The 18,046-nt window shown below is 46.5% G+C and overlaps 7 protein-coding genes across 7 annotated transcripts; 6 read left to right on the top strand and 1 right to left on the bottom strand.

Moving 5' to 3' along the window:
- Positions 1-139: 139 nt before the first annotated feature.
- On the top strand, positions 140-2,078 carry L203_100467 (uncharacterized protein; the record flags this gene model as incomplete). The annotated part of the gene is made up of 10 exons (XM_066209926.1): positions 140-318; positions 378-413; positions 509-615; positions 672-777; positions 827-986; positions 1,040-1,249; positions 1,297-1,355; positions 1,406-1,443; positions 1,496-1,978; positions 2,026-2,078. The coding sequence occupies 10 exons, from the start codon at positions 140-142 to the stop codon at positions 2,076-2,078; spliced, it is 1,431 nt and encodes a 476-aa protein (XP_066066023.1).
- Positions 2,079-2,297: 219 nt separating this feature from the next.
- Positions 2,298-2,732, bottom strand: L203_100466 (uncharacterized protein; the record flags this gene model as incomplete). Its single annotated transcript, XM_066209925.1, has 4 exons — positions 2,298-2,375; positions 2,436-2,522; positions 2,572-2,631; positions 2,685-2,732. 4 exons carry the CDS (start codon positions 2,730-2,732, stop codon positions 2,298-2,300), a joined length of 273 nt encoding a protein of 90 aa, XP_066066022.1.
- Positions 2,733-3,164: 432 nt separating this feature from the next.
- On the top strand, positions 3,165-5,557 carry L203_100465 (uncharacterized protein; the record flags this gene model as incomplete). The annotated part of the gene is made up of 7 exons (XM_066209924.1): positions 3,165-3,318; positions 3,365-4,088; positions 4,136-4,936; positions 4,983-5,056; positions 5,106-5,237; positions 5,286-5,413; positions 5,462-5,557. The coding sequence occupies 7 exons, from the start codon at positions 3,165-3,167 to the stop codon at positions 5,555-5,557; spliced, it is 2,109 nt and encodes a 702-aa protein (XP_066066021.1).
- A 399-nt stretch (positions 5,558-5,956) lies between these two features.
- Positions 5,957-9,619, top strand: L203_100464 (uncharacterized protein; the record flags this gene model as incomplete). The annotated part of the gene is made up of 16 exons (XM_066209923.1): positions 5,957-6,101; positions 6,147-6,154; positions 6,207-6,346; positions 6,399-7,373; positions 7,424-7,486; positions 7,535-7,656; positions 7,711-7,949; positions 8,000-8,019; positions 8,064-8,203; positions 8,254-8,376; positions 8,427-8,496; positions 8,549-8,690; positions 8,743-8,779; positions 8,828-8,947; positions 8,996-9,386; positions 9,433-9,619. The coding sequence occupies 16 exons, from the start codon at positions 5,957-5,959 to the stop codon at positions 9,617-9,619; spliced, it is 2,922 nt and encodes a 973-aa protein (XP_066066020.1).
- A 256-nt stretch (positions 9,620-9,875) lies between these two features.
- On the top strand, positions 9,876-12,132 carry L203_100463 (uncharacterized protein; the record flags this gene model as incomplete). The annotated part of the gene is made up of 6 exons (XM_066209922.1): positions 9,876-10,044; positions 10,092-10,411; positions 10,472-11,413; positions 11,457-11,585; positions 11,710-11,721; positions 11,785-12,132. The coding sequence occupies 6 exons, from the start codon at positions 9,876-9,878 to the stop codon at positions 12,130-12,132; spliced, it is 1,920 nt and encodes a 639-aa protein (XP_066066019.1).
- Positions 12,133-12,824: 692 nt separating this feature from the next.
- On the top strand, positions 12,825-14,734 carry L203_100462 (uncharacterized protein; the record flags this gene model as incomplete). Its single annotated transcript, XM_066209921.1, has 6 exons — positions 12,825-12,925; positions 12,969-13,271; positions 13,567-13,878; positions 13,923-14,355; positions 14,400-14,478; positions 14,529-14,734. 6 exons carry the CDS (start codon positions 12,825-12,827, stop codon positions 14,732-14,734), a joined length of 1,434 nt encoding a protein of 477 aa, XP_066066018.1.
- Positions 14,735-15,082: 348 nt separating this feature from the next.
- L203_100461 (uncharacterized protein) lies at positions 15,083-17,941 on the top strand (the record flags this gene model as incomplete). The annotated part of the gene is made up of 9 exons (XM_066209920.1): positions 15,083-15,298; positions 15,345-15,568; positions 15,644-15,826; positions 15,871-15,993; positions 16,039-16,174; positions 16,224-16,596; positions 16,642-17,075; positions 17,126-17,355; positions 17,404-17,941. The coding sequence occupies 9 exons, from the start codon at positions 15,083-15,085 to the stop codon at positions 17,939-17,941; spliced, it is 2,457 nt and encodes an 818-aa protein (XP_066066017.1).
- Positions 17,942-18,046: the final 105 nt, after the last annotated feature.

Below are 18,046 nucleotides of genomic sequence, written 5' to 3'. Positions count from 1 at the left end.
CCTCATGGCATGTACTCAGTCAGTACTCAGCGTAACTTGCAGTTCGCCTTTTCCTTTTGTGGTTCCCGGAGCTTTTTCAACTTCAAAATTGTTCATCTGCGAATCTTTCATCTCATAATCATCAGTTCTATCCACCACCATGACAGCTTTGGACGTTTTCAAGCAATTTGAGCCATATTTTCTATTGACAGATGAAAAATTGCAAGAGATCGTTCGCTGTTTTCGCTTAGAGATGGAAGAGGGTTTAGCCAATTATGGTCATGATATGGCCATGATTCCTGCGTTCGTAACTGGCGTTCCTGACGGCTCTGAGGAGGGGTAAGTCCATGTCGATCTTTTTCAGTTGGTTCTATTGCTATGCTTAATGTGTATTGTAGAGCGTTCTTGGCTTTGGATTTGGGAGGTACAAATTTGTGAGCTCCTCATTTACTTACTAACTCCTGAGCTACTTCTGTGAAGGGCAGCAGGGAGGGCGGTCAAGTTAATTCAATATCTGACGGCATTATAGACGAGTCTGTCTAGTCCTCTTGCAAGGCAATCATAAGTTTCAAATCAAACAGCAAAAGTATAAAGTGTCCCAAGCCCTCAAGGAAGGAGAATCTAGAGAACTTTTCGGTAAGCGTTATAGCATGTTTCTTCTTTGCGTCTGCCAGTGTACTGACATAATGTAGATTATATCGCAGAGTCTGTAGATGCTTTTCTGACCGACGTGCAGGCTCAAGATGAGATTCCTATCTTTGCCTCGAGCGAGTCTATGCATTTGGGCTTTACCTTCAGGTGGGAGGCAGATGCTAGTATGGCAATGGTTGCTCATGTATTTTCCTAGTTTTCCGGTTGAGCAAACAGCGATTGACGCTGGCGCGCTTCTCACTTGGACGAAAGGATTCAATGCGAAGAACGCTGTTGGACATGACGTGGTGCGTCTCCTACAGGATGCTTTTGACAGAAAGCACATGCATGTCCGCTGCAGTGCATTGGTGAATGATGTGAGCTTTCAAGACGTATCCTCCTCCGATTTTGCTGATTTAGTCCATTGTAGACTGTCGGTACTCTTCTTTCCAGATCTTATCAGAATGGCCCCGCCCTTATTGGTGCCATTTTTGGCACTGGAACCAATGGTGCTTTTATTGATAAGACCCAAACTATTCGGAAACTTGGTGAAGAAAGGATCAGAGAGGAGGAAGCTCTTGGAGAGCACGCTGGAAAGTATATGGTAGTCAACACAGAATGGGGTGCTTTTGACAACAAGGCGAGTAGCTTTGGCAATATATAAATATGATTTAATGAAAAATATAGAGACGGTGCTTGCCGATTTCTATATTCGACAATAAGTTGGACAGAGAGAGTATCAACCCGTATGTCTCGTTGAAAACTTACAGACAGATCCATCTGATTGAAGGGACAGGCGAAAACAAGCATTTGAGAAGATGATATCTGGAATGTGTCAGTCAACAAACAATGCGCTGCCAAACAACCGGAGCTGACTGATTCGCAGACCTGGGCGAGATTACACGCAACATTCTTTTATACATGATTGACTCCAACATCCTCTTTAACGGCTACTCCAGTACAATCTTAGAAACCCATTATGGCTTCGATACCTCGTTTGTCTCTGCAGTGGAAGGCGCTACCACTAACGATGAAGTCAAATCTCACATCATTCATTTCCTTGACGTTGATTCTTGTCACATTACCGAGGAGTGCTTAGAAATTGTACGCCTGGCGTGCAGAGTAGTCTCAGATCGAGCATGCAAGCTTTCCGCTTGTGCGATTGCTGCTGTAGTCCAACACACTGGCAATGACAAAGCTCCTGATAGAAGCGTCGACAAAGGAGTGGATGTTGGTATGGACGGAAGCGTGGTTGAGTTTTTGCCGCGTTTTAACGAGAGAGTGAGGACTGCATTGGAGGTATTACTGGGTGTTGAAGGGGCCGCTCGGATTAGGATGGGTTTGGCCAAAGATGGAAGTGGTGTTGGGGGTAAGTTCTACCACTCAATAGTGCGATCGGAAGCTAATTTTTTGTAGCTGCTCTGACTGCCTTACAAGCCAAGAAGGCGTTGGATGCAAGGAAGCTGTGATTACATGGCATAGCCAAGTATCTAGGTTTTTGGGATGCGAGCTTGGTTATGGTTTCCCTTTCTGTATACTTTGTTTCGGGCCACATATAGGAGAGAAACAATCCAGCCAATACCTCATAACAACATGTCTGTCATGCCACAGAGTCTATTTGGATTGTTGCACAACATGCATAGACATAATAATCAAGTCCTAGACATGCGTGACACTGGTAATATGTATTATAAAGTGTGAAGTTTGCGAACGGGGAGAAACTTGACAGGGTGTCTGTTGAGAAAGGGCCAAGGTGGAACAACAGCCTTCGCATGGGCTGATGAGCCAAGATGCTTTGCAGTTGGGCTATTATAGAGGAAACTCACAATACAGATCAGGAGGAAGCCTGCTGCAAAGCCTTCTAATCCAAGCAAGACCGACTTTGAAGAGTAGGAAAGTATAAATGATAGAAGCTAACACCCCGTATCAGTATCATGCTCTTTATCTCAAAATGTGTCATACGGTCAGGACGATAAAGACCGTTTGTGAGCTTGAAGTGATGAGTTGTTGTGAGCGAGGATCCTTGAACACGGGTCAGTACAAACTTTTTATACTGACAAAAGCAATACACTTACTATACGGCCTTCAAGAACGTTTGTGACAGCAGGAGGAAGATGTTGCATGCTAAGATGATTTATTGCAAAGGGTATATCTTGATAAATAGTATTTTATGACTAGAATAAATGCTATGAGTGTATTCACTCCAAGTTAACATTATTAAACCTTTGACTGTAAGTGAATAGCACTTCACGCTGCCACATGAGAAAACCCGGATAAGTCCGTCAACGTAGAATACATAATTGTAGATAGAATAGTTTCTTTTTCATACTTCATTTCATATGCACCACCAGTGCTAGTTTTGCGGTATTCGACCTTAAGCGTTTCTACGAGAACCTTAAGTAATAAAACTTGTAATTACAGTGAGGCACTCAAGCCTACATTGACATTACTATTACGTTAAATTGAGATTTGTAATACATTGTTACCGTTTAATTAAATGTAATTATTTTGATGACGTTGTGACGTCATTACATTACCCATTTTAGTAACAGTAGATGAGTTACTTCGTCATTTCTCCTTTGTATATTACCCCTTTTCACTCGTTTTCTTTCGTCCCTTCTCTTTCTCGTTGGCTCTCGAATTTTCATAACAATCTAGCCGAAGTGCAACTCCAACTATCTAAAACAGCCCATCACGGCGTCCGAAACGGTACAACTTGGCCTAGTTGGCCTCCTCACGCGGCCAGTGATCAAAGCAGTTTTTCCCTCTGAGCGGGTGATTTCTACTTCTCAACCGCAAGCTCTCTCAGAGCAGCAAGACCAGGATAGGCCTGTTCCGCAAGAGGAAGTCTCGCCAGTATCCACAGGCTCTACGTCTCACCTTTCAGTTACAAAATCTCTTAAGACCTCTGCAGGTCCACCTGTACTTTTACCTGCAAATATAAAGCCACAGTTGGATCCCGCTTTTACTAATCCTCGAAAGCGGGACACTGAAGAGACTCAATTTCTCAGTCTTGAGTTTCCACAGCCGTCTGTCAGACATCAGACAAACCTGCAGACTTTACCCAAGCCCGCAACGCAACCGTTAATCGAGCAAGACCATACATCCTATCCTATAGAAACAAACAGAGACATGGCTGTCGTCAACTCTCAGCCACTTGGTAATGATACGGCGTTGGCCAACAAAGCAGCAGCTTTGGATTTGAATGACCCTCCTATGAGCCGTGCAACTCAACGCACGGACCGCACTGCTGGCAATATGACAAATGGAGGTGCAGGTGCCGGGGTATGGAATGCCTTGCCCGAACAGCCTGTTTATGGGACGCCTGTAGTTATTCCCGCCCATATTATTAGCGAAGACGGCGACGAACAGTATTTTGAGGATCAAGGTGGTAACAAGACGGGGCTCATTTCGGCTCTGAACAGTGATCCTAATGATTTCAAGCAAAAACCTTATGAGGAGAAGCTGGAACGACCAATGTAAGTCGCAATGATTCGATTGTGGATTGCACTGAAAAGTATACCAGAATCAGTGAGCATCCTTCGCGATCTTATATCCACCCATCTGTACCTATTGTCACTACCTATGAGCCAGAGCTTCCCATTGCCAATAAGAGCAAATCTGTAGCTGAATCCACACGTGCGCCCGTCGTGAAGACTACTTCCAGGACCGCCTCTATAGATGGTGGATCTCCAGGCAAGACTCGAAGTGTAAAGCGCGCATCGTCCAAAACTGGTTCATTGCATTCCAGTGACGGCCACTTTTTCATTGACAACCATGCAAACGGCCATGAGTCTCGACGTTTGCGACCTCTCTCTCAAACTGCTTCTGCTCGTAAGAAGGAACTGGAAGATGACGCTGCGGTAGAAGCTAGTACATTTGCGGTTGGAGAATTTGCCTCGCCGGAGCGACAACGAGAGCTACAGAGCAACAGAGGCTCTCGACGCCACAGTCGTGTGTCTCTTCATGATGACGGTCCCGTTCCCCATGCAGCGACCTATGAGGATGCTCAGCATTATGCGAACCAACCCAATCCGTCTATCGGCCGTACTATGTCTCCTCGTCCTCACTCAGCTTTTGGACACCGACCTCAACCTCAGTTGAGGGCTATCAATGAGGTGAATGGCGAGCCTCAGGATGGTATGGACTCTAGGGCGGGAGTGCTTGGTAGAAGTGGGACCGTCCTGAGCAGGGCAAATACACTTGGCAGAAATGGCACGTTGTCTCGAGGCGCTAATGGCGGAACAATTGGCAGTCGCCGAGGCGCTTTTGGTAGAGGTGCTGGCGCCAGTATTGGAACACAACCAGAAGAGGTGCTTGGACGCGAGTAAGTCTGCTCGCAGATTTGCCGAATCAATCTCTAATGTGTGTAGTGATATTCATGCTCGTGCTGAGCTATCTGAGCGTATCCTAGGCGATGCCACCCTCCGGCGATTGTCAAATATGGGTTCGTCGGAATTGACTTTGGTATTTGTCACTCACTGACATCCATGTAGAGAAGAAAGACGCCCGACGCTTGACCAAGGTTATTAAGAAAGAAGCCAGAGCTGAGGCCAAGGCTGTCCAAGGCTCAATCAAGGAACTTGAACGCATTGCCAAACTTCAGAAAGAAGCAGCTCGTGCAGAGCGTAAATCGCAGATGCGCTTGTCTAAATGGGTTGCTAAAGAACACAAAGCCAGGCTGCGTTTCTTGAAAGAAAAGGAGATATATGAAAGGGTAGAAGGGGAATTGAGGAACGCCGAGAATGACTATGAGGAGAGACGGGACCATGCTGCTGGGCTGACCGCTCAGGTAGCTGAAAAGGTAAGTGACTAATGTGTTTGAAATTGCTTTACGCTTATGTTTTCACAGACCCAAGACCTCGATGATCTCAGAGCGCAAAAAGCAGCAGATGACCGTGAGCGAGAGGTCAAAATCCTAGCCCTCAAAAGTCCTGCCCATAGCTAGTTGCGAATCTGTAAAAATTGACATGTGGTTGGCCTCACATCTGATTCTATTTTCTTTGTTATATCATTGAATTATTCTTATCTTAAATACTCTTTTATGTAGCACCTTATAATCAGAAATCTTTGCTATAGTCTTGTTAGTACGAATTTGGAGTCGGATATTTGCGTATACTTAAAAATACTAATGCATTGAGTAAGAGGAAAATCAGTAAAAGCGGCGATCGCCGAAGCTGCTCTTTGTCACGGTAATCGGTCCGTTTGATTCCGAGATAATATGAGGACGCTGAACTTTTAACCTTGACTTTTTCAGCTGAATTTATTTCATCAAACAACAAATTACGTCGTGTTGGGATAATATTTGGCAACTATTGCAGCCATTCTGCTCGTTCTGCAGCATATAATGAAAGCCGAGTATAACAACGCGGATAATTCTCTGGATGAGAGCGAAGTTGACATCCGCAAAGACCAGATAGGGAGCGGCAAGAACAGGGACAAGAAGGAGGAGGGGAAGAGTGAGAAGAAGGCGGCGATTAATCGTGTCAATAGTATGTGATGTCGCAAATAGACGGTGCTTTACTGACCATGAGCAGGAGCATGTGTGAGTGTTGAACAAGCCAACCGCTGAACGGATGAACTCACTATACTGCCAGAACAACTGTAGGCGCATGAAGATGCGTTGTGTAGGAGCGGAGGAGCCGCCATGCAAGCGATGCAAGAACAGCGGTCTTGACTGCATTATGGAGAAACCAGGCAAATCCACTAGTGGCGGTGATGCGAATGTCGGTGAAGAGTAAGGCAGAAAGCCGTGTGTCAATGGGGCAAGATGTTGACGAATTCTCTAGTCGGATACGATCTCTGGAATCTCAAGTATCGGCCATTCAACACACTCTATCAGATCTCGTAACCACTCTTCGGGCGGGGATGTCCTCTGCGGCGGCGACTGATGGATCTCGCTATACACCAACAGGAATGCCAAGTACGACATCAGACTATGCGCCAGTGAGCGGAGCCTCGTTACATACAGGCTTGACAGGTATGATTATGGGTTCATCAGGAGCATCGCCTTCAATACCGAGCGGTACAATCGATCCGAATGCTCCTTTTCAACAGCAACAATCAGGAACGCATACAAACACGATGGGTCCGCCCACGTCTGCCTCTTTCTTCTCATCTTCTAATAGCTACTCTCCCTATACATCGAACGCCCGCATTCAGCCCTTGGGCCTGTCTGAAGAGGGCCATCCAGTGAACAATTCTTCTCATCGTCCAATGCAGTTTGAAGAAAGCAGACGTAAGAGTTATTCGGCGGGTCAAGCGGGAAACAAGTGGTCTACCTCTACGTCAAGTGCTTCCTCTCAAGGTCCTCAGCACCCAACCAAACACATGTCTCTTCCTCCTTCAAGAGCAGGGTCAGTGGGTCCGCCAGATATATTTGGGCCTGAAGAGATAATAAACCCCCTTGGTGAAATGTCCAACATGGCTGGTCTGGTTGAAGCTGCTGTAGAACGGGCACGAGAAGAGCAAGCAGCTAAAAGGATCAGTGATACTACCGTCTCGAATGTCACAGCGGCTGGCAAGCGAGAAATAATAGACATGGAAATCACCATGTCCGACGACAGCAAGAAGTCAATCAAGCGTGCAAGGGTTTTGTCTCCTGACACTGGGAGCCAAACTGTTTTGGAATACCAAAATTTGCCCCCAAAAGCAATTCTACCGGGACAGTCTCCAATGCCCAAAAAACTGCACCAACATGCTTATCCTGATGCCGTTGCCGCTGGATATGTCACCGAAAGGGAGGGAAAAGAGCTGATGAAAGTGTACGTTGTGCTAGTTTTTGTTTCGTTTGCGTTTGACGCCTTGTGTCTAGATTCTACTCTGGATCGTCCAACTTTATACCATGTTATGATCCCGCCGTCGATACATGGGAGTCGTAGGTCAACGCTTTTATATACTCGAAAGTCATTTCTGACAAGAGCAGGTTGAGGGAACGTTCACCTTTCTCTATCACGGCCATAATCTGGGTAGGCGCACGGGTCCGGGATGGTGGAGGGCCTTACAGCGAAGTTCAAAAAGCTTGTCGAGCTCATGCAGAAACAATCGGTAAGATTTGATTTTCACAGAATAAAATATTCGCTCATATCTGATCATCTTTAGCCAAGGGAACGTTGTTCAATCCTGTTCACCGCATTGAGGCAATTCAAGGCATGATCCTGATTTCTGCGTTTCAAGATAATGGCTGGTTACCTGGAGGGCATGCAGTGAGGATGGCCATAGATATGGGAATTAATCGATCCTTTATTCATCTACTAAGAACAGGTATGGGCAGAGGGAAATCAAAAGAGGAATTGGAAGAAGAGAGGGCATTGGTTATTCATTCAAGAGTCTGGTTTGGGGTGAGTGAAGCTATTCCATATTTGACTATAGTAATGACCGCACTTTACAGCTGTATCTCATGGAACATCAGTGAGTTTTTGTATCAGTTTGCGTACATTATTTGAACATATTAGAATGGCATATGGCACCGGAAGGCCTGCCATCATTCGGGAGGACGAAACAATTCATCAATGTCGACGATTGCTCGATCATCCTCTGTCAATAACATCCGACGTCAGACTCGTTTCTACGGTTGAGCTAACTGCCCTACGCTGTAAGCGTCTTTAGCCACTTGTTTTTTGAATGCTTATTTATATTTGTTAGCACCTCTACATATTGAGCTCACTGCCGCTCCAGATATTCCAATAACTGAAAGTACTCTACGAAGATTGAAACAAGCAACTCAAGATTTTGACGCTTGGGAGAGGTATTGGGACAGAGTACTCAGTGAATTGTATCGTTTTTTTCCCTCTCCAGTGCGAACTAACACAAATTAGCGGATCGATTTAGAAAGGACAAAGGTGATTTCTTTCGGGAATCCTTGGTAGTACAGCGGCAATATGCAGAGTACGTACATGGCGAATTTGCTTCTGATTGTATGGATTAATACCTTTTGTAGACTTTTTGTAAATTCGCAGCTACTGCGAGGGATTAAGGAACCATCGGACGTGGTAGGGATGCCAGTGGAAAAGAGAGCTTTGGCGATAAGAGCAATGAGGAATGCTCAAAAGTGCCTCGACACATGCTTGCACGGTGAGAATGTGAGAATACAAGCGATGGTCATCTCTTCTATTCAGCTAATAATGAATTAAGTATCGTAATGGTCTTCGATATGCCGTGCATTATACCCGTAAGTATCTTGAGATGCCCTTGTGTTGCTTTCATTGACAACTGCTAGATGTTTGCGCAGCCTTTGCAGCATCTTTCTTGATTCGTATTGCCCGTCTGTTTCCATACGAACTAAATTTGAGAAAGACTGCTAAAGATATTGAGGAACTCGCCTCTATCTTGGCTGAAAGTATGTAAATCTGATCTGTCGGTGTATCACACAACTCAAGTAGTACAGTACCTGCCGGACGATATGCCCGTTCACTTCGACTCATTCTTCGCAAGGCTCGTCGACAAAAAGTGATTCCTGCTCCAAGTGCTATCCCCTCGCCCAACAAACAAAACATTTCGCTTCCGGTAGTGTCAAAACCAGCTGAGACACCTGGATCAGCCATGACTCCCTTCTCTCCCTCTCAACTTGTCAATTCGGCATTTTACCCTGGCGCCATGGGGAACATGAGCGCTACCACACAACTTTCGCCAAGCCCTTCAATTCTTTTAAACGCAACGAACCAAATCATCAATGACTCGCCATCTTCGGCGGAATTATTTGAGTTTGACTCAATGTTTGCGCATGAAACGTTGGAGAAGGCTGGTATACCACTAGGAGAGAATAATCAATTACCATTGTAAGTCTGGAGATGTTTGATTGTATGATTAACTTGCATTTGAAAGATTTCTTGATGGCCAATCTCTGGGCGCCTCGGCTGGACCGACAGATACGGCTCCATATGTTGGCTTGGAACAGTTCTTTCTACCTCAGGACGTGGACAACCGTCTAGTGGATCCACAATTCAGCGGTACTGGTGCTGAACAGCAAGACAAGAATAGTGCTGGTGTGTCGTTTGATACTTGGTGGTAAATGGGATGTAAAAGGGAGCGCATGGTTAATTGGACTTGTGTGCGCAATTTTTGTTGTTTGAGTATCTTGGGCGTAGAATAGTAACAGGAAGGGATATATATTATGAGATGAGATTAAAGGTTATTGACAAGTTTCACGGCTTCGTTGCCAAAGATGAATATGAAGAATAGAAAAAAAGGCCAAGGAACGATGGAACCAAATAAAAGAATTTTGTGCTACTCAAACTCATTTTGATTGCATAAACATTCTTTATAGAATGCCTTTTCAAGTATACAAAAATCATCAACCACCCAGTCGTGAGCTTCTTCTCCAATGGACTGATGCCAGAGGGATATATCGGGAGCATGGGATATCCATCGACAGCATGGAGGATGATCAAGGATGGAGGATTGTAGCCCAAGAGGATCTGAAAATAGGACAACTTTGTAGGCAGTGCATCGTCACAAACAGCTCCTGCCTGATCATCAAACAGTACTCTCCATGAGCAAGAAGTGTATATTTTCCATCCGCACGTCGTCTTTATCAAGCATTGTCCCAGAATCCCAATTCAAATTATCCCATACTATTCTCCCTCTCTCACTATGTCTTGTGTACGAATTTGAACTCGAACGACGTTCAACATTCTATGGCTACCTTCAGAGCTTACCAAGAACTCTAGGCGTAGGGTTGCCCGTCTTTTGGGATGCGATAAATGGAGATGAATGGCAAGACGGCCATGAAGCGCTAAAATGGCTGAGAGGAACCGAGGCTGCAAGAGAAATGATCAAGAAGGAAAAGGCAGGAATGGGTCTTGTATGTCATCTCCTATCTTGAGCTATTGTCGTCTACCCAGCTTACTGACAGGCATGATAGAAAGATATACAAGCATTTTACGACTCTGCCAAACATTGGCTTCCTCTCTCCTCACCTCCGCCCTTTTCTGCGTTTGCCCACGCTTATTGTATCGTCTCTTCAAGAGCGTTTGCCGTGGATGATTACCACCTCACAGCCCTCTGTCCATTTGCTGACATTTTCAACCATTCCTCTTCGCCCCATACTTGCCTCTCCTCTGACGATTTTGTCTGCGAGCAATGTGGATCTTTACCGCAATGTAAGCATGACTTTGCCAACGATGAGACTTTGCCACCGCGGCTGAGACATCTCAGCGAGACAGAGATTATAAAACTGGGCGAGGAAGAGGATACTATAGACATGCGGGTAGAGAGAAGAGTGGAAAAGGGTGAAGAAGTATTCAACACCTATGGCCAAGTCGGGGATGGACGTTTACTGACAGAATGGGGGTTTATCGGGGAAGAGTTTGCTGACCATGGCCTGACGTGGTATGTGGAGGATGTTAAGACGGTCATGCAAGCGCCCTTGGTCGATTCGGTGGATTGGGAAAAGCTTTTCAGCCAACTGCTCCATTGGATATCCGCCAGCAAGCTCGACACTTTTGACGACAGTATACTCTGCCCACCTGTGCTCTCTTGTCCCAATCTGCTCAACCTGGATCAGAACGGACGAGTGTCTGTCAACGTGTTTTTTGTCTTTTGGGTCCAAATTGCTCTTCAAGAGGAGCCAACGTTGAGAACAGATATTCCGGAGAGTTGGACCCGCTCTATTGCGGATGATATTCGGCTTGTTGAATCCAATTGGAACGACATTCAGACGATGAGCGTCGTGGTTTCGCCTACAGACCCGAATCGCTCGAGACTGGTCAAGGTGGCTGTCTTGATCCGACGTCTTGTCGAGAACCGGTTACAAAGCATGTACCGTCCTGAGACTTTTCAAACAGACATTATAGACGCACGCGACGTAGGTTGCCGCCATAATCCGAGCAAAGACTAACTGCCTGTAGTCTTTGGATGGCGAAAAAGACAGGCGACTACGCTTGGCCATGACACTCGCCGTCAATGAGCGAGCTTTGCTTCTGTCTGCGCTGGAAAAATGGAACCATTATCTACATGTCTATGGCCAAGGCAATGGCGTGAGGGCTGCATAAGAGAGTCGTCCCTTGTCTGGTGTGTCAGTCGCCTATCTACCCAACTTGTCCGGACTCTCCTGGCTGCTCTATCGCCTTGCTTCTCTCCATCGAGCCCAGCCATCTTTAGCATCCACACTGGGTACGTCCATACCGAGCCGAACCAACCTGACGGCTGCTGACCCGTCGCCGTTGTCTCCCACAGCCTCACCTTCACACCGCTTTCGACATCCAGCACGGCGTATACAACCTTTCCACCCAGCTGCAAGCAAATCACAATACACAAACGCACATCTATCCCGACACAACCGCATTACCAGAGTCCCATGTGGCAGCGTTTTTTCCGCAACAGCGTTCCGCAGCCCTGCATCTCCAAACCCAAACCCTTTTCAGCTTCCCATTCCGTCTTGAGAGGCGCACCATCGCTCGTACGCTGCTTCTCAACCACGACTCCTCCAAAGGCCAAGCTCGACGCTTCTCCCTCTCCCGCTGCTCTGGAACCAAACAACCTGCCACTGGCCATCCACCTAGCCACCACCTAGCCACCACCTAGCCACCACCCATACAGCCTCAACGATCTCAACACAAACACATCCCGCTTGCTCCTATAATGTCGGATGACCGTCGCCGCCATTCTCCCTGCATAACTTGCTATTGCCCATGCATTTCCTTTAGTGGTCGTACGCTGAAACCCTGCAGAAACAGAAAGGTTCTTTTGTGTCCGGACACAGGGTCGTCCCAAGCCGCCGGTAAAAAAAGAAGTTTTGGAACATCAACACGTAAAGATCCGAAAAAAGAAAAAAAAAGTAATTATCTTTGGCCCTACCCTGAACACCGGCGATCACCGACAGATGTTTACCGAGATTCGGCCACGTGAAACCCTTTCCGAAACAGTTCGGATTCCTTGAATGTCACGTGAATTATGGCATTATTATGTAATACCCACGACTTTGAGTGTCGATCGTACGGCGGCCCGAGCGCGGTCGCACGAGGTGACAGGATCGGCCCCGCGGTTCTCCAGGAATCGTGCCTGGTTAGGCACAGCCTCTCGTTTGAGACGCTTCGATGGGTCCGTGCGTCCAACGCTTCCGCTTTGTGTCTATAAAAGGGAGGAGCTTTCTGGAGAGAATGTCTTTTCCCCCGTTGTGTCTTTAAGACTGCCTTTTTATATCGACTTGAACTATCAACAGTACGTGCTGGTTGTGGAGCGATAGTTGACGAGCGATAGTGCCAGGCAGTCACGTTATGGCAACAGCGCCAATCTCGCCAGACAGGGTGGAGGCCCCCGTCACGGTCAAGGCTTACCTTCTCTGTGTGTTTGCGTCGTTTGGCGGTATCTTTTTCGGGTAGGTGGCGTGCTTGTGGGTGGGCTGAGCTGACGGCGGGCAGTTTTGATTCGGGTTACATGAATGGTGTGCTCGGCATGAACTATTTCATCAACATGATGACGGGCCTGCCCATTCCTCCTCACAATGCCGACAAGGCGACCAAGGACGCGTTCACGTTGCGTTCTTGGGAAAAGTCTTTGATCACTTCGATTCTTTCTGCTGGTACTTTCTTTGGGGCCATCATCGCGGGCGACTTGGCCGACTACTTTGGACGGAGAATCACCATTATTAGCGGCTGTGGTATCTTTATCGTCGGTTGTATCCTGCAGACGGCTTCTTCGGGTCTTGGCTTGGTGAGTGGAGAGTATGAGGTATTTGCTGACGAAGCAGTTGGTCGCTGGTCGACTCATCTCTGGTTTCGGTGTCGGCTTCATTTCTGCTATTATCATCCTGTACATGTCTGAGATTGCTCCGCGAAAAGTGCGAGGTGCCATCGTCTCTGGCTACCAGTTTTGCATCACGATCGGTCTCCTTCTTGCTTCTTGTGTCTGCTATGCCACTCAGAACCGGACCGACAGTGGTTCTTACCGGATTCCTATCGCTGTTCAATTTGCTTGGGCGTAAGTTTGTATTCGTTTGACTCTTGCTGATGTATGCAGTATCATCCTCGGTGGCGGCCTTTTCTGTCTTCCCGAGTCTCCTCGTTGGTATGTCAAGCACGGAAAGATCGAGGATGCGAGGGCAGCGCTGTCTCGTGTCAGAGGCCAGCCTGTCGAGTCTGACTATATCAAGGACGAAATTGACGAAATCGTGGCGAACCACGAGTACGAGACGGAGCTCATTCCTTCAGAAACCTACTTTTCTTCCTGGGCTGCTTGTTTCTCTGGCGGTTTCCGAAACCCCCAGTCGAACCTCCGTCGTACAGTGTTGGGTATCACCTTGCAAATGATGCAACAGTGGACAGGTGTTAAGTACGTTCTTTGTCTAGTTGCTCTCTCCCGACTAACAGTTTTAGCTTCATCTTTTACTTTGGTACCACATTCTTCACCGACCTCGGAACAATTTCCAATCCCTTCTTCATCTCTCTGATCACCACTCTTGTTAATGTTTGCTCAACACCCATCTCTTTTTGGACCATTGAGCGTTTCGGTCGTCGACCTCTCTTGATCTACGGTGCTCTTGGTATGTTTATCTGCGAATTTATCGTTGGTATCATTGGAGTCGCCAAGCCGCACGACTCTCAAGTCGTCAAGGCGCAAATCTCCTTTATCTGTATCTACATCTTCTTCTTTGCCTCCACTTGGGGCCCCGGTGCTTGGGTTTGCATTGGTGAAATTTTCCCGATTCCTATCCGATCTCGTGGTGTGGGTCTCTCCACCGCCTCCAACTGGTTCTGGAACTGTATCATTGCCGTCATTACCCCCTACATGGTTGGCACTGACAAGGGTGTAAGTCTGTTGATTTATTCGAGAAGCTTGGTTGACAACCGTAGAATCTTGGCTCTCGTGTCTTTTTCATCTGGGGTTCTACCTGTGTTCTCTGCTTCCTCTACGCTTACTTCTTCGTCTGGGGTGAGTCAATTAGTGAGGCTGATAAAGGGCAATACTCACGTCTGTCACAGAGACCAAGTCGTTGACTCTCGAGCAAGTTGACCGTATGATGGAAGAATGCGGTTCGCCCAGGAGATCTAGCGGTTGGAAGCCTCACTCTACCTTTGCTGCGGAGATGCACCACCAACATGAAAAGATGGATGTTACGCAAAAGGAAAAGATCGGCGAAGAGGAAGGACTACCTGCTACGCATGCTGCCAACGAGATGCAAGTCTAGGAGAGCGGTGCGGTGCTTGCCCTTTGAGTGTATTAGTTTTCATGGGATTTATAATCGAAGGAGACTTAATTTACTGGATATTTGCATGTATGCTTGGGTTTGGATGCTTAAGAATGGTAATTTGATTATGAGTATGGAAGCAGAGTGGTTTTTAAAAGTTGTTGTGAATTATAAAGGTTTTTTGTTGTGATGTCATCATTCTGCATCATTTCTTCCAATATATTTGGTCAAGACTTTGGAATATTTGAATAGAAACGACCAATTATAATTTCTATTTAAACGTTTTATTTACGAAACTGAACTCGCAGCAACCTACAAAATTGAGAGCTGGATACAGTGTCCTCGCAAATGAGTTCGTTGGCAGCGCAAATACATGATCTGGTGCAGTCACATGCAATAGATACCATCGCATCGCAGATACGGTCTCGTCTCAACTCGCAATATCCAGACGCACAAGCGCTCTACCGTGCTGAAAGTAGCACTCAAATTCGCTCAGGCAGAAGTAGACAGTTGGGAGAGGAGATTGCAGTATGGGAAGCGAGAGAAAGCAAAGCAAAGAAAGAGGTTTGTATCCTAAAAACAAGATGATTGCTTACTTTTGTAGCTTGAGAGAACGACAGAGGCCTTGCCGGATTTACTGCAAGATACTCGGGATGCACTGCAGGATCTCTTATCATCGGCGCAAAAGCTGTCGTTGGATCGTCATACCTCTGCCGACAAGCTTGCAGTTCTCATCCGTGATACCTCGGAGACAGAAAGCGCTCAAGGGCAGTCCGCTTTGGCTAAACTGGATGCGCTGCAAGATGAGCTTGCCGACCTAGAGGCAGGATTGTCGTGGGTGACGATACTGGAAAAGACTGTCATCCTTGGGTTAGTGGGTAAGATTTGAGCAATCCTGATGGTTTATAGAGAAGCAATCTTGGACCCAGCTAACCACCGTCCATTCCCGTTGAGCGTATTGCCAAAGCACAGAGAGCTGTATCACTTAGTGAAAAGCATTGAATCAACACTTCCTCATGATATGGGGCTTGTCGCTGCCGTAGTCAGAGTACGGGAACACGCATGGGAGGGATTGAAAAGTATTCTATCGCAGTGAGTCTGCAGCCGACTGATCAGCTGTCTCTTATGCAATACAGGAAGCTCATAGATGCGTGCGAAGGCATCGGATGGCCAAAAAAAGTGATCTACGAAGAGGTACCAGCTCAGCGACGGCTTGCGTTTGAACAAGCTTTCCAAGACCTCCTCTATCTCCAATCCGAGTATGTCCTTGGACATCCACAGGCTTTCGCACTAACGATAATTAGGGAGGATGGTTTTGGAGAAAACCTTCGTAGCCCTCATTGGACGTCTGGAAAGGGTCTTTACGCCTTGCAAGCCATGGCTAAACCCATTGAATTACGATTCAAGTACCATTTTATGGGAGCTAGAGGTACCAATCGGGTTGACAAGGTAAGCTTCTTCAACCAAGTCTTTTTCTAATCAGACTCAGCCTGAATGGGCGTTTGCCAACATCCTCGATCAAATATATACACACAACCAATTTCTCGCTACCTACCTGCAAAAACTTGCAAGCTCTAGCGGCTACTCCATTTCTATTACTTCAGAGTTTACCCTCGTACTCTTTCCCATATTACTGTCGCTCCTTCGCACCCGGATACCTCGATTATTAGGCCATCCATCTTTACTTGCACACACAATCTACCAGACTGCGGTATTCGACGACGCAATAAGATTACAAGCATTTGACCTGAAAGATACAAGCCTTTATGAGGAAAAAGAGGCTCCACTGTGGGAAGGACTTGTTGGAGCAGTATTGCGGGAAGAAAACTGGTTTGAAAGCTGGCTCTCTGGGGAAAAGCAGTGTAAGTCTTGCAGACACTAAAATAGGCCGCTAATCGCAATACAAGTCGCTACTACTCGATTGAACGAGATTATTTCCTCTCCTGACGCGTGGTTTGTCAGCGATGAAAGAGAAGGTGAAGACCTTCGCTCAGTTGTCAGCGCTCGTCAAGTCAAGGGACTCGTAGAACAGATTGTCGACCGGTATTCTCCCTTGCCTGATCTATCATATAAACTTCCTTTTCTCCTGACTATTCAACTTCCTATATTGGCCAATTACCTTGCTCGTATATCCAGCTCTCTTGAGGCTTTTGAAAACGTTTCATCGGCTTTCATGAAGACTGTGCCGGGAGCATTGACAGGTGCAGGAAACACAATGAGTGGAGCAACTATCGATCAAAGAAGCTTGACAAGTGGTAAGGCTGGTCTGGACAAGCTTATTAAGGCATACCTAGCGTCCAAATGGATGGAACAAGTGATGGAAAGCTGGGGTGACAGTACGGTGCGTGTCTCTTCAGCCTAGTCCTTCAATACAAATCTAAATGCGTCCAGTTTTTTGCGGAGATGACTCGAAACTTGCAAACTTCAGTGGTATTGAAATGGAAAATACAATCAGAACCCCTCCTCCCACAGTCTATCAAATCGTCTACGATAGAAGAAAAGACCACAGTGTTTGATGTATTAATTCAGCAATCTCAAAGAATATGTCAGCGAGCGGAAGATATGATTGTCAAACTCGTTACAGTCGAAGTAGAAAATCAACTTAGACAGCATCTTACAAGGTACTCTCAGTCCCATCGAATGTAAGCAATGCTAACACACTTCCATAGGCAGTGGAATCAACCACCTTCATCTGGCCCATCAGATCCATCCTCTCATCTACTAGCAGCATTGACGACATATATCTCCCATTTATCCACACTCTTATCGATCTTCCCTTCTCTTGTAACCTCTCGTATCTATCGTCGAATTGTCAACAACTTGTCGAGGCATATCATGCAAAGGGCGGTTTATGCTGGATGGTCAAAGTTTAGCGAAAGAGGTGGTTTGGAATTTAAAGAGGAGATCACTGAATGGGTGGAAGCGACAAGGCAGGTCTTTGTTGGTTATTTTACGGAAGGAATATGGAATGTGCCGTATGATGCTCCATGGACTAAACTTGTCCATGTTGCTCGCATACTCTCACTTCCCACATCCTCATCCCTGACTCCGGAATCAGGAAATGAAGAACCAACCTTTGCTCAGGCAATGGCGGTGGCGTGGGGGGAGACAGTGGGACTCGATGATTTTGAGAGAAAATTAGGAATCGATGTAGGCAGGGATGAGTTACAGAGAGTTCTCAGGCGGCGATTAGAGTGTTGGCGTTGACCGTCTCGCCAAGTATACAGAGGTGTTTCATATATGAAAAACAGACATGCTGTAAAAACATGTTTTATGTATTAATGGTGATGCATTTTGTTATTTCACTAGGCA

The sequence above is a fragment of the Cryptococcus depauperatus genome, chromosome 1 (genome assembly GCF_001720195.1).
Source record: "Cryptococcus depauperatus CBS 7841 chromosome 1, complete sequence".
Classification (NCBI taxonomy): Eukaryota; Fungi; Basidiomycota; class Tremellomycetes; order Tremellales; family Cryptococcaceae; genus Cryptococcus; species Cryptococcus depauperatus.
The sequence above is the reverse complement of the archived record's forward strand: the minus strand, read 5'-3'. Positions and strand labels throughout refer to the sequence as shown.